The 16068-nt window shown below is 36.4% G+C and overlaps 3 protein-coding genes across 4 annotated transcripts; 2 read left to right on the top strand and 1 right to left on the bottom strand.

The window, feature by feature from the left end:
* The first annotated feature begins 2335 nt into the window (after positions 1-2335).
* On the top strand, positions 2336-6775 carry LOC129306305 (kinesin-like protein KIN-14S). 2 transcript variants are annotated; one of them, XM_054946823.1, is made up of 13 exons: positions 2336-2510; positions 2636-2716; positions 2838-2876; positions 3007-3143; positions 3379-3475; positions 3566-3829; positions 3932-4211; positions 4424-4585; positions 4788-5003; positions 5087-5124; positions 5299-5462; positions 5543-5656; positions 5766-6775. In XM_054946823.1, the coding sequence occupies exons 1-13, from the start codon at positions 2504-2506 to the stop codon at positions 6492-6494; spliced, it is 2328 nt and encodes a 775-aa protein (XP_054802798.1). In that variant the 5' UTR covers positions 2336-2503; the 3' UTR covers positions 6495-6775. The 2 variants fall into 2 exon arrangements, with proteins under 2 accessions (XP_054802798.1, XP_054802799.1); XM_054946824.1 differs by lacking the exon at positions 2838-2876.
* A 989-nt stretch (positions 6776-7764) lies between these two features.
* Positions 7765-9654, top strand: LOC129305027 (probable microtubule-binding protein TANGLED). Its single transcript, XM_054944929.1, has 4 exons — positions 7765-8039; positions 8216-8358; positions 8463-8521; positions 8648-9654. The coding sequence occupies exons 1-4, from the start codon at positions 7959-7961 to the stop codon at positions 9508-9510; spliced, it is 1146 nt and encodes a 381-aa protein (XP_054800904.1). The 5' UTR covers positions 7765-7958; the 3' UTR covers positions 9511-9654.
* A 216-nt stretch (positions 9655-9870) lies between these two features.
* LOC129305026 (mitogen-activated protein kinase kinase kinase NPK1) lies at positions 9871-15848 on the bottom strand. The gene is made up of 17 exons (XM_054944928.1): positions 15104-15848; positions 14680-14721; positions 14073-14138; positions 13876-13986; positions 13722-13802; positions 13560-13637; positions 13376-13458; positions 12332-12413; positions 12159-12259; positions 11893-11932; positions 11690-11743; positions 11556-11605; positions 11301-11442; positions 10985-11218; positions 10574-10905; positions 10411-10478; positions 9871-10226 (listed from the first exon to the last, which is right to left on the bottom strand). Exons 1-17 carry the CDS (start codon positions 15395-15397, stop codon positions 10123-10125), a joined length of 1962 nt encoding a protein of 653 aa, XP_054800903.1. The 5' UTR covers positions 15398-15848; the 3' UTR covers positions 9871-10122.
* Between the last annotated feature and the right edge of the window lie 220 nt (positions 15849-16068).

The following is a 16068-nucleotide window of genomic DNA, read 5'->3' as shown; positions in this document are numbered from 1 at the left end:
AATTTAGCGAAACATACATGAATATATGCATTTTATCCCATCCCTTCTGTATTTCTATAGGAAGGGGCAGGGGCCAATGCACGACATGGTTATGCATTTTATTTCTCCTTTTGGACTATCGAATTATGATATTTTGAATTTTTTAGAATTTAGTACAATTTATATTCTTAATATTTAAATTCCTTGTTCGAAAAATCATAAGAATCATTATCTTTTTATGTGATCATTTCCATTTGTGAGTGGCATGTATATGAATGTATATATTCGTAAGTACGTGGCATACAGAAGTTTATTTTTCCCATGCACATCCAAAGTTTGTTTTACACGGACTGTTTATGTGTAATATTATTTTATCGGACATGTTTGCCCCTCTATTATACATAGATTGAGGAATAACCAGTACCGTTTTGGACTGGCAAGAAAAAATATGCTCTTTCTATTCTTAATTATAAGACCTTTCTGGTCAAAATATATATATATATATATATATATTTTATATGACCTATTTTTTAGCCATGTTGTCTTTATGTGTGTGTGTGTGTAGCCTTAGCCATGTTGTCTTTAATTACAAGACTCAATACAAAATTTTGGAAGTAATTAAAACATTTTTTTTGAAATGTCTTTTATAAATGATAACATTTAATTGAAAGTGAAAAAATTATGGTGTTTAATCAAGGGCAAAACAAGAAAGAATAAACAATTTTTCTACACATCACCTAAATTTGAGTGTTTTGTTGATATTTGTATTTAGATCTTAGATCTTATAATAAAGGATCGAGAGAATATCAATAATCATCAACCACAAAATCGAGACACACGAGATCCTCTTATTTCGATGTGTAATTTTACACTTTTATATCAAATTATAAGATATTTTTTAAAAAAGATTTGATGTCCCAAAAATTTAAGATATTTTAAAAACATAAAATTTAATTAATAATATATTTTTTAATTTTAGCATTTCCATTGTATTATATTCTCTCTTTAATATTTTTTTTATGAGTGACGTATTAAATTAAAGGAATTTTTAAAATTTTATATTTTTATGTTTTAAAAAATAAAATTATAAATTATAATTAATAAATTTTTATTAATATTTATAATTTTATTTAGGAAAAATATAACTTTCAGTTTTTATACTTTGCATGCGATTTGCTATTGGTTCCTACACTTTATTTTTGGTGTTTTAAGTTTCTACTTTTTTCTCCATTTATACTTTAGGTTCCTACACTTTCAGAGGAGTGTTGACGTGGCACTAACAGTGTTAATCATACTAATATAGATAATAACACCGTTAATTATATGGTAAAATGTCAGTTAGTGGTTAATGTATATTTTTTCTGGGGAAAAAAGAAAGAAAAGCTTATGTGTATTTTTTTTAATATATATATATATATATATATATAAGTAGGGTTTAAGGTTATGAGAAAATGTCACTTGTTTATTTTTAGATTTGTTATAATTCTGTATTTTAATGTGCCTTTCCTGTGATTCTATGTTCTAAAGTCAGATTTGAAATTAAGTTTGAGATAGTTTATTATTTTTTAATGTATATAAAATATATTATTTAGATTTAGAGTCAGGATAAATTTTTTATTTTCTAATTATTAAAAAATACTCTCTCGAGTCTCATTTACAGGGCATATTCTAAAAAAAAAATTTGTTCAAAATGTGAAATACTTTATAATAATTAAACTACTTTTTTCAATTTTACCTTTTATTGATCAACATGAGAGTATTTAATATAATTGTATAATTAAGGCCAAAGATAAAAATGAAAATACGTAAAATTTTTTTATGATATAAAAAAACTAAATTTTTTTAAGATATGTGAAACAGTTAAAAATGTCTTATAATAAAAACTAGAGGGAGCATACATAAGCTTTTCTTTTCTTTTTTTCTCAAAAAGAATATACATCAGCCACCAATTAATACATCACCATATAATTAATAATGTTATTATTTATGTTAATATAATTAACACCATTAATGCCACGTCAACACCCCTCTAAAAGTGTAGGGTAAGTGCAGACAGAAAAAATTATTGAAATTTAAAACATTAAAAATAAAATATAAAAATTAATATTAAATCGTGTACAAAATATAGGAAGTAGGGAGTGAAAGTTATATTTTTTTTTTATATAAAAGTGTCTTACAAATTAAAACAGAAGTATTTAAATACGAAGGATACGAGCCTCTTCAGACTCCAGGTACAAATGTAAACTCTGCCATTGTGCCCGGCCCACAAAACCGGCCCATCTTTGTTCCAGTTTTCCGCTCTAATTTTAAAGCCGTTGCGGATTGATTTCCTGTGTTTTTGTCCCTAAGTTCAAATTTGAAATCTCATCAAACCCTACCGACCGTTGACGAGCAAAGTAGTGAAGGCTCTCCCTCTCCCTCTCTGATTCTCTTTCCATCGCTTCCTCGCTATAGCTCGTGTTCATTTTTCCCTTTCGTGTCGGAATACTCATCTTTCTTCTCCAATATCTCCGTTTCCGATCCCATGGACGGTACTTGTATTCTCTTCCCTGCTTTTCTTGTTAGATATTGGAGATTACCGAAATGAGAGATCTCTTCTGACATTGTTTCTTGACAAATATCTGAGGAAATTTAACGGGTCTTATACTTCTTGCAGAATTAACTATGGAGACACTTACTGAAAAGTTTAATCAATTTGTGATTGACTGCAATTTGAAGTCATGTAACCTCGACTCAGGTTTTCGTCCTTCCTGATCTTTCATTTGCTCTGTATTTTCTAGTTTTTTTATTTGATTTCTTTGGGTTTAAAACGAAGAGTGATTCCAACGACATTATTGGTTGTTGGATCATTTGTTTAGTTTCGGCCCGGAATATAGCAGATACAGCTAATAACACAGGTTTGTCTTCTTGACCCCACTTCGTGCCCTTAATTCTTCCTTTTTTTTTCCCTTATTCGTCTTCATGGAGTCTTTTTTCGCTCTGTATATGCGTTATTTATTTAATTTTGGATTTTGCAATTGTTATTAGGCAATATTTCACCACAAGTGAAGGAGAATTCTGTCTGCGTGGATGAGAATAGTCTGTCGAATGGGACTAATGAAATTTCTCCAGATCATACACTTCCAATTTTGAAGAAAATACTTGATTTAAGTTCCAAAATTCAGGTAATTTTGAAGCTTAATTCCTTTTTCCCCAGTTTTTCTTTTAACTTATGAATGTGTGGCTTCTCAGTTCTTATTCTGCTCCCTCTTTTTTCCTCCCTTTCTCTCTGGGTATTAAAGGATAGGTCTGTCTTGTATTTTCCTTATTTGTTCCCAAAAAAGAAAGATTGGCTTTTCTTAAACATAGGAAACTTATTTTTCTATTGATTTACCTGGTTTTTGTTTTTTGATGCGTCAGGAGTTGAAGGACCAACATGTAGTCCTATCTGATCATGTGAAATTCACGATTGATTCCTTTCCAGGCCTTGAAGTAGTAAAGTCTGTTCAGAGTCTTGGTAAAGTCATGGAGTAAAGAAAATTGAACGAACTCTCCACCTATTTTTTTATCAGTTGAAATTTATTTTCCTCTTTTTGTCCGGTACTAGGTGCTGAATACGAACTACTGAAAATAAAGTACCTTGAGGAGTCCACGGAGCGGAGACGGCTTTACAATGAAGTGATTGAAATGAAGGGAAACATCCGAGTTTTCTGCAGATGCAGACCTCTAAATGAAAGTGAAACTGCAAATGGACATGCATCTGTCGTCAATTTTGAGTCATCTTCTGACAACGAGCTTCAAGTCATATGCTCTGATTCTTCTAAAAAGCAATTTAGATTTGACTGTGTCTTTCGACCTGATGATAACCAAGGTACCTGAGTATTTAGTTTTGTTTTTATATGTTATGTCGCAGTAGAGAAATTTCTCTCATTTTGGGAAGCGCTTTATTGTGGATTTATTATTCATCATGCAGAGGCTGTTTTTGCGCACACAAAACCTATTGTTACCTCAGTTTTGGATGGGTTTAACGTTTGCATTTTTGCCTACGGCCAAACTGGAACTGGTAAGACATTTACTATGGAAGGAACACCGGAACATAGGGGAGTTAACTACAGGACACTGGACGACTTATTTCGGATATCTGAAGAGAGACGTAGCATAATGAAATATGAATTGGTTGTTAGTATGCTGGAAGTTTACAATGAGAAGATAAGGGACCTCTTGGCAGAAAATTCTGATCAACCTACTAAGAAGTAAGTATTCTTTCTATTATGTTACGTCTAATTAGCACAGTAATTTTTAGTTTTTTCTTTTACGAGCATATTGATGTTTAATCAAATTTTGAGTGATTTCCACTGAGTTGAATAACAAGTGTACAGTTGCAACCATTGTTTTTAAAGATCTTCAGTTCTAGGTAGATCTAGCATAGGAGAACATGTTCTCAACTTTACTTAATTAAATGAAGGTTGGAGATTAAGCAAGCAGCGGATGGAACCCAAGAAGTTCCAGGACTTGTTGAAGCTCGTGTTTATAGAATAGAGGACGTGTGGGAAATGCTCAAGTCCGGAAATAAAACCAGATCTGTTGGGTCCACCAATGCCAATGAACTTAGCAGTCGTTCTCACTGGTATATCTTGATTGTGCTTAGTACTTTGTTTTTAAAATTATCTGAGCACTCAATATCATACTATAGTCAAATATACAGCATAGCTTTTCCATTAATGTCACATATTTAAAGTTGGCACCGGAAGCGTTATTTCTACAAATGAATGATACGCACTTTTGTCTACTAGTACATAATTGATGATCCAGAAGTGGCTCCCATGCAGCTTGTTACGAGTTACTGTTATGGGGGAGAATCTTATCAATGGCCAGAGAACAAGGAGTCACCTCTGGCTAGTAGACTTAGCAGGGAGCGAACGTGTGGGAAAAACTGAAGCTGGGGGAGATAGATTGAAGGAATCTCAATTCATAAATAAGTCTCTATCAGCACTCGGTGACGTTATTTCTGCACTTGCATCCAAATCAGCCCACATCCCTTACAGGCAATTGTCATTTCATTTGTTAGACACATTTCTGCTGAATGCTTTGTTATTTTATTGATATTTGTATTCTTTTTTGGAGACAGGAACTCAAAACTCACTCATATACTGCAGAGCTCGCTAGGTGAGGTTTCAATTCAGCATTATGCCCTTTTGGGAGTGGCTTCTTTATGGTTGGGGTTTACATCTGAATCCCATGCTTTTAAATTTTCTTAGATCTAAAGCGAAGTATTCAGTTGATGTTGGATTCTTTGCGAGTGCATTCTTTCTTATTTGTGATGTTGATCTTGAAATGCAGGAGGAGATTGCAAAACTCTGATGTTTGTCCAGATAAGTCCAAGTGCAGCAGACCTAGGAGAAACGCTTTGTTCACTGAATTTTGCCACTCGTGTCCGAGGAATAGAAAGTGGCCCAGCTCGCAAGCAAGTAGACCTAACTGAGCTGTTTAAGTACAAGCAGATGGTATGGTGGAGTCTAGTTATTTTCTACACCGGGAATTTAACATGGCTTTTGGTATATAAATTTTGAAATTTCATCGACAGGCAGAAAAGCTTAAGCACGATGAGAAGGAAACAAAGAAATTACAGGATAGCCTGCATGCCTTACAACTAAGGCTTGCTGCCAGAGACCATATGTGCAGGAATCTTCAGGAAAAGGTAAATTGTTCGTGTGCGTAAGTTTTTTGCTCAGGTAGTCTTGTAATTTATATGTCCTAATATATATGTTGGACATTGAAATTTACCGTTAACTTCTGTGGTTTCACAGGTTCGGGACCTTGAGAACCAGATAGTAGAAGAGAGAAAAACCAGATTGAAGCAAGAAAGTAGAGCGATTGCAATTTCGGCTCAACCCTCAAAACTCGCATCGCTGAAAGAAGCGCCACCTCGGAAAGCTATAGCAGAGAAAAAGCCGCCACTGAATCCTTCGAAGTTGAGGATGCCACTGCGGAGGATTACAACGAACATAATGCCTCAACCATCTCCTATGCCCTCAAAGAAGAATGGAAAGGAAAACACTGGCAGAAAGAGCGTAATGACGAGAAACGCACAAGACCTTGTGAAACCAAGGAGGGCGTCCATTGCTGTGAGACCAGGCGCGGCGCCGCCGTTAACAAGCCAAGTTTTCCAGCCCAGGAGGCGGGTCTCAATCGCTACATTCCGACCGGACACTAGTTCTGGCTTGACAACTCCACTTCGTAGCTCTGCCTCTGGATTCACTAGTGGTCAGCAATCATCGATAACAAGCCAAAGGAAAGCTCGGTATTCAAGGCTGTTCGCCCCATTGCCAGAGATGAGAGCACCGGTTGAGACTACCCCCAGTTTCATGAGGGGCAGTAGCAAGTTCATGGGCAGCCCAGTAGGGGCGGTTAGGAATCCGGCCGTGGTTGCACTGCAACGAAAATCCTTTGTGTGGAGTCCTCTGAAGCTAAGAGGCTTCAAAAATAGCAGAAAGTCGTCACTGTTGCCATCTCGGCCTTCCTCCGAAATGCAATGAGACTATGAGATTGAGGTGGGTTCCATTGTCAAATATATACATAAACCTTGCAGCCATCTCGGCCTAGTATCTACAAGCTTTGTCTTCATTCCTCTTCTGAAAACGGGGCCAAGTGGTGTGTCTTCGAAACAAATAAGTTTAAATTTCTTGGACGTGAAAAGGATTGATTTCTCTTGTAACAGTGTGATTACTCAGCTGCTTGAATGGGCGTGGCCTACAAAGTGAATTGAGTATATAGCCTCATTTTGTTAAAAAATACCATCAAGGCAAATTCTTACAAAGCTAAGTGACCAAGTGGCATTTTCTAGACGAATTTTGTTTGACTAACCTTTATTTTTTAAGAATTAATCCGCGCAGTATAACATTTTTATTTTTGGGATCAATATAAGTTAATAGACTTCTTTTTTAGTTTTTGGTAAGGGGAAAAAAAAAAGGGAACTGTTTAGTTACTAAAAAAATATTTTAGAATGGAGACTGATTCAGGGTAGATTAAATCTTTTAGAGGATTTAAATCCTTTGTGTTGTAGACTAAATAACTCTTGACAATTTTAAAAGTTGAAACAACACTTTGAAATTTTAACCGCCAACTCTTTATTGTTAAAATTCTAAATCGTCCTTAAATCTGACTACATGTGCCAAGTCATGTGCAATTAGATGATATACTTATTAGACGATATACAATTCTAAGCATTTTATCAATTTTCCTTCCACTTAAAAACCATAGCATCATTAAAGGCCATTTCCTTGGTTTCTCTTGCTAGTAAATTATGTGTACTTTTACCTTTATTTTATTATCAATTCCGAACCAAGACATGTATTAATTTAAAAAGGGCAATGAATGTCTTGTACGATATTTTAAATAGGGCAATTTTAATGTTTTTATTGAAATGTAATAAGTAGATAATTTTTTTCCGTATTATATTTTTTTAATTAAACCATAGTTAAAATTTCAGAAAATTATGTGAAATTTTAACTTGAAGTCAATCCTCTGATGACACAGGAGAAATGGCTTCTCCAGAAATAATTTAGTTAATTAATTAAGGACCCTAAAGACAGAGCAAGATAATTGGCAAAAAAGACGTTGAAATTGAAACGGCGCGGAGTTATTTTATTAATTAATTATTAGTATCATTTTATCATGATTTTTTTTGTTTGTTTTTGTTTTTTTTTTTGGGGGGGGTTTGGGGCGTTCAATGTAGCCGTTACAATAGTTTCGCGATGATGGACTCGACCGTTGGAACCCACAGAAACAAGTTTTGACTTTCCACTTCGGTGCCAAACTGAAAGAAAAAGGTTTCGGGTCCGCGTCTGTCTGTGAGAGGGGGGGAGAGAGAGAGAGAAGAGAACAAAATTTCATTCCCAATCTTAGGTTGGGTACTTTGTTGGAGAGAAAAAGGTTTGGGGTCGGAGTCTGAGACTAAAATTTATAGATCGACCCTCGTGTTTCCTTCGTATAGCGCAGAGATGGTTGCGAGAACCCCACCAAAGTCGAAGAAAATGTTAGCCGCACTCAATCCTCTCCTCATCAGAGAAACATTAAACAAGGTAATCTACACTTTCCCTCGTGAGATTCAATATTCCGATTGCAGATCTCAATCAAACAAGAGCAAATCACAGAAACCTTAACCTTAAAATTAAATAACGTAGTCCAGCATCAATTTCATGTATGCACGTTACCCCTGCGCTTTTACGGTAACGAAGTTTTTTGTGGATGTCTGAAGATGGACCAGTGCATGGCTCGACTTCAGGAACTTCAGTATACTGTGGCCGGCGGGACGAAGGCGGTTTCAGGGGTGAATCTCAGCCCTCGCAGTACCAGAGGCTATCTAAGAACCAGTCTGAGGTGCAAGCAAGAATCACTCAGGTTTGGCTTAGATTGAAATGTCCTATACCATGATGACCTGAGTTCAAAATTTTTAATCCAAGTGATTGGTTAAAATTGTAAGCCTTGTTCTTGCCATTTTGAAGGATCACAAATGGCGCCCGTTCCAGATCTCCAAAAGGGAAGTTTCCAGCAAATACAGGAGGTCGTCTCTCCCCACCCTACATGAAAATCAACTTCTTGAAAATCAACTTCTTGTATATTTATTTTATTTTCATATTTTGGGGGCTGAAGACTAATAATTGAAGGACCATTTATAAATTATTTGCAGGCGAATGGAAGCGAATGTCATTGCCAGCAATGCTTGTGGGTGAAACTCTTGGAGAAATTCTACAGGCAAGTCAGTTTGCCAGAGATATTGTTTCAGCAGTGGCCAAGAAAACTGATACCAAAGACCCAAAAACTCCGGCACCGCCACAACGGACAAACCAGAAATTACTACACCCAGAAAACACCCAACTCAAAGCTAGGAGGAAGAAAGAGAAGCAAACCAAGCTAGAATCAGCTCGATCAGAATCAGCATCCCCTTCAATCGGAAGGGCTCGTTCAAGAATCAATTTTAAGGTTTCTCCCCAGAAAGTGAGGGAACTTGAGAAAGAAAATAACAGGTATGTGGCAAACAGGGTGTCTCCGAGGAATAGGCCCTGGGCCAAGAAGACTGTACTATTCCCCAACCCTTTGTCCCTGTCCACGTCTTCTTCACAGCAGCAAAAGTTTTGCAGGACAAGATCTCCGGTTATATCAGGAAACAGAGGGACTCCACACAAGTTCTTGATCAAGTCCCCTAGCTCTGCTTCTAAATTCCAATCCAAGAACAAAAGCCCACCACCCAGGGTCCATGTCCACAACAAAAGCCCACCATCCAAATTCCAAGTGAAGATTAAAAGCCTGCCAGTTTTGTCTATTTCTTCACCTACAAGACCCCCAAGTCTCATGAAAAAGACTTCTCCCAAGAGATCGGCAGTATCCAAATGGCGTCGATCTTTCTCTCCATCCAGGTTGGCGACCAGATTCGCTTCACTTTCCCCATTGAAGAGCAAGAGAAGCGTATGCGTACAGAAAAGTGACGGGTTAGTGAGTGGACTGAAACAGCGTCCACCTCCAACAGTGCAATTCCCTGCTAGAAGAATTTGATAACATGTTCACCTGCCTTGGTTTTATTTCGTACCTGAGTCGAGGAGGAATTCTTCATGTCTATAGCTATATATTCTTTTCCTTTTAAGTTTGGTGGTGCATGTCCTTTTTCTCTTGTTATGTTAATAAATTTTCTTCACTTAAGCATTTTTTTACTATCGCCAATCGCGAATTTATCAGTCACTTGCCCTCGTTCTGCTCAGCAAAATCTTGGTTTCCCTGTGCGTAAGACCATAATTAACTTGAAATTATTGACTGATAAATGCGCCAAATACGGGACACACCTGTGTACTCTAAGCGTCAATATCATAACATAGTTGAAAACTTGAAAAATAATTAAATAAGAAAAGAAAAGAAACGTGATGGCAACTCATTCTATAAGTAATCTGAAACCACGCAATTCTGATTATTTTTCACTTCATAATACAATCGGGTCACACGTACTAAACACCTGTATATTCAAGACCTGCACAAGGAAGCATTATGGGGCTGGATGACACCAAAACGACCGAATCGGGTATAAAAAAAAATTAACACCCTGCAGTGAAACTCGTATTTGCAATTCCCAGCGGCTAAAATGGGGCCACGTGGAAGGTTGACCAATCTGACACTTTATTTGCTTGGTGATGCAAATCTTGTCCGTTCTCTCTGCCGATTTAAGGCTCGATCCTTTGGTGATGATGTTTTCCCTCCGATACCAGCTTGACGCATCATTTCTGCAAAGTTTCCCCAACTCACATGTAAAAAAGGTGAGTACATAGTTCATATACAGTCCAAACTCAAACTCGGGGAATCCCGTTTGTAGGGGCACAGTAACAAGGAAATAGACAATAGTCAAGCAGTTTCTAAATAGACAAAATTTGTGTAAAATTCTTAGAAATAAAGAGAACAAGTTCTAACCGCGCTTTCTCTCAAGCTCCTGGTCAAGTTCTTCTTTCCACTTCCTCTGTCTCTCAGAAAAGCTTAAACTGCAAGCAGAACATCTAACATTCAGATTGCTTCAAACATTTGACGATAATTAAAGCTGAGACAAGCAAAACAAAGTATTAGACGATAGACAAACCTTGGGCTAGAAGGCTCCTGCTGGGAATCAACTAGCAATCCTTTCCATTCATTGAGGGGCGGTGATGGTATGTCATGTGAATTATGATCAGTTGCATTGCCAACATTTGGGGAGGACCTGCCATTACTTCCAGGACTTTCAGTATGGTCAATTGCTTTTGATGGGGTGCCAATTGGCACCCGATTCGGGGACCTGCTTTTAGGAGGTAATGCCAAGAACTTTGGAGTAGTTTCGTCATTTGTGGTTTCAACCGCATTGGGAGAACAAGATGTATTTAAACTGTTGTAGAACTCTTCATATAAAGGCGTCTGCAGTTTTTTCAGTCCTAGAGCCTGCCATAAGGCATCGATTTATGACAATTTAGTGGGACACAAGGCTAATGAAAAACATGATCACCTAAGGACTTAATACCTTCTCATCCAGAAAAGCTTGTATTTTTGACTCCGTGAGTTCATCATCATCCTCAGACACTGATGCTTCGCCTGCAAAGGAAAAATCTTTTTGCTCCTCTTGGAAAGCCTCCGGGTGGCCAGGAGGCTTGTACATTTCATCAGTGCAAATACTAACTCCACTATGATCCAGCTCTGGACTCACATCAAATTTGCAACTCCAATCATCAGAGGGCTCAGACATTGGGTTGAAACTCTGCATATTGAGAAATTAATTCTGGAAAAGACTATTTTCTTATGGATACAACAATGCACAAGGACCAAAACAGTGCAATCACCATGATATTTTCTGACATGGAGGATCTAACTTTAACAGCCCCCTCAGAGAACTCATCTTTGTCATCAATCTCACACATGTCGTCATCATTGTCCATTCCCCAATACTCTTTATTTTCTTCTTCCTCAGGATGTGCAGTTGACCTGCAAGGATTGCACAAATTATAGAAAATTAGTCAAAACTCAACAGATTCAGATTTTGTTAGCATCACAAAAAAAGCAACTGCCAAATCTTAAGAAAAGATCTCAATACTCACGGAGTTTTGGTGTTAGACGCACATGATGCTGAAGAAGCTTCAAATTTTTCCTGTCAAACAAAAGTTATTTTCCCTCTTGATTTGTCATACACAAACACAACCGCAACTTAAAATATTACTCTAACTATACAAACCATTGCTGCATATGACCCAGGAGAACTCGTGTGTTCACCAGTAACAAAGCGATGCTGCATCAATTAGAAAACTTGATATTAAGGGAAACATAATTATTATTGGCAGAACAATGTCATATGAATCCAAAATACTAGAATGGCCACTCAAGCTGCTGTAGTCCTTTGTCTGTACATTCAATAAAGAGAAATGACATTAGAATCACCTGCAGCAGTTCCGATGCTGATGGCCTTAAGACCGGTTCCCTGCATAAAGAAAGTAGGTAACATTTGTAATCTAAACACAAATATAGTTCCATTTACCCGATCAAAATTAGCATTTGAAATCTTTCCTTGACAAATGGGCATAAATTATGAAGCCCAAAAAAATAAGAATTTGATGATTCAGGCTAAAGAAATATATAACACTCCTAAATCTGAACTGAAACTAAACTAGAAAGACAAAAAGAGGATAAAGTTTAAAAAAACATACTTCTGCAAACATTTTAATAGAAAATCTTTTGCTCCAGCAGAGAGATGATCCGGAATTGGGGGATGAGACTTTGTTGTCCCTATATGGAAGAGAGCAGCAACCTGAAGGTCCAATATTTTATCAGATACTCATAGATCACCTCAAAACAAAATAGAAGTTATATTTTAAGATACCTCTTGGTACTGCTGGCTCCAAGGAGGTTTTCCGGTGGCCATCTCAATCACAGTACAGCCAACGCTCCATATATCAGCAGAACTGAGAAAACATACTCATATTGATTTGTTTCTTGAGAATTTCAAAGGATGCAGAATTATACAAGGAATTTATAGAAATATGAATATGTTAAAAGTTAAGATAATGGAAAAGAGGCAAGGCCCAAAACATGATGTAAGGTTACCCCCAATAAAACTTCCAAAGGTAGAAACTTTTACCAAAAATTTGTCTATAAAAAATAAGTTCCACTATTTTTTAGACAACTTACTGTGCTTAAAATGACAGATCTGCTTCGTATTGCATTGTACCAAAAAACTACAATTACATTTGATTTCCTAAAAGTTCCAGCAGTTACCCTTTTCTATACCTTAAACCAAGAATCCTATTTTCTATGAGAAAAAGTAACCTTAAGGCCCCGTTTGGTAGTTTGGAATCATGGAGAAAGAAATGGAATTGGACATGGAATCTATTAACATGTGTGTTTGGTATGCAATAATTATGATTCTTTGGAATCAGGATTCAAGGAAATTTGATGGAATCCAATTCCATCATATGCATTATGGAATCCAATTCCATGGTTCCTTTTCTCCAATTTGCCCCTTCTCTCTCCTCCAATATAATTTTTTTTAATTTTAAAAAGGACACTTTAGTCTTTTCTTATTTTAAATACTTATATTTTATTAAAATTATATCAGGATTCCATCATTATACCAAACACACTTTTAAATCCAATTCTATTCCAATTCCAATTCCAATTCCGATTCCGATTCCGATTCCGATTCCATTAAAAACTCTTCCATCATACCAAACATGACCTAAAATTAGGAGTTCATCCCTGTTTAAAAGAGTGATAGAGATATTTAACTCAATAATTCAATTCAATATCAATAGTTTTTTGTTTATAGATAATCTATAGTTGAGAAGGAGAGGAACAAGGGAGATTAAGAGAGCAAGAAAATAGAGCAGCTTGTCGTAAAATATGTTAGGAAGGTTAATTTCCTTACAAGCTATGCCCAGTCTGGAGAATAACTTCAGGAGCCATCCAATATGGAGTACCCTTCATAGACTTGGCACCAGAAATGGTAGCCTGGAGCAATGCACATCTTAGACCATATGCAATGAGAAGAGCCTTCACAGCATACAGACAGAATAGATAATCGTAAAAGTGACATAAAAGATTGCCCATACCAGCTCAACAACCTGTTTGGAAGCCCCAAAATCAGCAAGTTTTATGCATCCTTTATTATCAACAAGGATATTTGCCCCCTGAAAATAAAGTATACTTGAATGTTATTCACTTAAAAAGGGTAAGTCCTAAAAGCATATAAATGAAATCGTAAGAAAAGCCACCTTAATGTCCCTGTGCATGATTCCATTTTTGTGCAAGTACTCAAGTCCCAGCAGTAACTGCTTGGTGAAAGTTCTAATAACCTGCTTTATGAATTAATGCTTATATAATGGTTGATAGAATTACAAGATACAAGCATTCAGTAGCTAAACTCACAGCCTCAGGGAAAGCTCCAAACTTCCCCAAAAGTGATGATATGGATCCACCTGGGACAAACTCCAGAAGAATATTCAAGGTGTCCTCCTCCCTAACTGTACCCAAATATCTCTACAGGCCAAAAATATTATGTAATCTTAAGAGAGTTTCTTTAAACGTTTTGTCAATGTCATTCACCACTTGAACATCATACTCACAACAATATTGGGATGAGAAAGATCTTTAAGAAGCTTAACTTCTTCCTCAAGCTCCTTTATGTGAGCCTGTTAATTGCATTAAAATGGTATCCACAATACCAAATGTCATTCAAATAACATCATAAGGTCATTAAATCAAGATGGATCATGCAAAGGGTGGGAACAAAGAAAAACCAATGTCATTTGCATCCAGCATTTTGATAATAAGATACCAAGACATCTTCAAAAGGAAGATACTGCAAATGTGATAAGTTTTGTCATTTTGAAAATTTTCCCGTGCCTCTGATATTTCAGCAATTTTTTTTTTTAAATCAATGCCCTATATTAAGAACACTTTATGATATGCAAGACATTAAATCAAAATCCAAAAGTTATATTTTTTCTATTTTTCCCTTTAATTGTTGAGGCCATTTATTAAAGACTAACGATCAAATCACAGGCATTTAATCTCCTAAATTAATGCACTAATAAGTCCCTGCAAAGAGACAAAAGAATCTAAACTGATCAAACAGAGAAACACGCAAGACATCATTGTCACTGAACTTTTTTTTCAATGTAAAAAGTGCCAAAAAATAAGCAAAAAGAAATTGGAAGAATAAATTTGAACCTGTGCCTTCTCCTTCGAAGCGCTACTAGCCGCGATCAGAACCTATAAAATCAGACAAAATAAGAAACCAAAATAAATGTCAACTCCTATGGTATAATAAAAATATAAATATGCGCTGATTAAAAAAAGATGAATATACTATGAGTAAAAGAAATCACCCAAAAAAAATCGACATTGAAATACTAGAAAAGGATGCAAAAATCGCAAGAGTCGTTTCCTAAATTTCAAGCGAATAAGAGAGCGAAATAGAAAGAGGCTGAGAGCTAAACTCCAACTATTAACATTAAAACTTCACCAAAATCTCAAGAAACCAAGAAAAGAAAATTGATTGCATTCTAAGATCCAAAGGAAAACAACTGCACGCCAAAATTCGCACAACCGAAATTAACATCCAATAGAAAGGCGCGTGAAGAGAAGAACTTACTTGTTTTACTGCCAGAAGCTCCCCAGAATCAAGATTCATGCCCATGTAAACTCGACCAAAGGCACCGCATCCGATCAACTCGCCCTTGCGCCATCGGATCATAGGCGAAGATTCCTTGGTAATGGGTGGCAATGGCGGAGACGCCGGAGAAGGTTTAGAGAAGACTCTGGACTTGCGGATGCAATAATTGATCTTATCAACTAGGGTTCCACCAAGTGAGGCTTCTTCGTTCTCCGGCGAAGTACGAAATACCAGTGATCGGCGAACTGATCCGAAGATGTCTTGCATTTGCATTGGTGTGTTGTCTACTGTCTAGAATGAGAGTAGCGTGGAACCATATATTGCGTCGGCCAAAAACAGAGGGGGGAGGTGTCAGCGGGGGGAAAAGGGGTCGGGGATCTCACTTTTCAAAAATCGGGGCCTAATGATCCAATTACTTGAACTTTCGGGGGCCTTTTGTTAATTGTACAACTAAGTCATTGTTCTCTGCTTGCAAACCGTAACACAGCTCTTTGTTTAAAAATTAAACTCATCACTCTCAACATCAATATAACAATATCGAGGGGAGAGGAAGGAATATTATGTTTTAACTTTTAAGCTACATATAATACTATTCTAATACCCAATACTCCGATCAATATCAATATATCATTGTATAATATGCAATTCTTGACAAGTCGAATGACTTGTGAGTATGAATTGTGTCACTTGTCTCATTCCATTTAATCTACAGAAAGATTTTTTTTCCCCATAAAATTGAGAGATCACTGCTCAAAAGCTTACAAAAATTCATACAAATAACAAAGCTCACCCTTGGCAATGTTAATGTAAAATATAATATAAAATATATAGTGTAACGCGCAATCACAAAACAGGAGGGCACGTGCGAAGGTTCATAATTTTATTTTTTGGATATTGATAAATTGTTAAAAACAAAAACAAAACTCAAGAAGCCAACACGTCTG

The sequence above is a fragment of the Prosopis cineraria genome, unplaced genomic scaffold (assembly GCF_029017545.1).
Source record: "Prosopis cineraria cultivar Desert tree isolate PC_DT_omini unplaced genomic scaffold, ASM2901754v1 PC3, whole genome shotgun sequence".
NCBI classification, from domain to species: domain Eukaryota; kingdom Viridiplantae; phylum Streptophyta; class Magnoliopsida; order Fabales; family Fabaceae; genus Prosopis; species Prosopis cineraria.
Note: the sequence above shows the minus strand (reverse complement) of the source record. Positions and strands in the feature narration are given on the sequence as shown.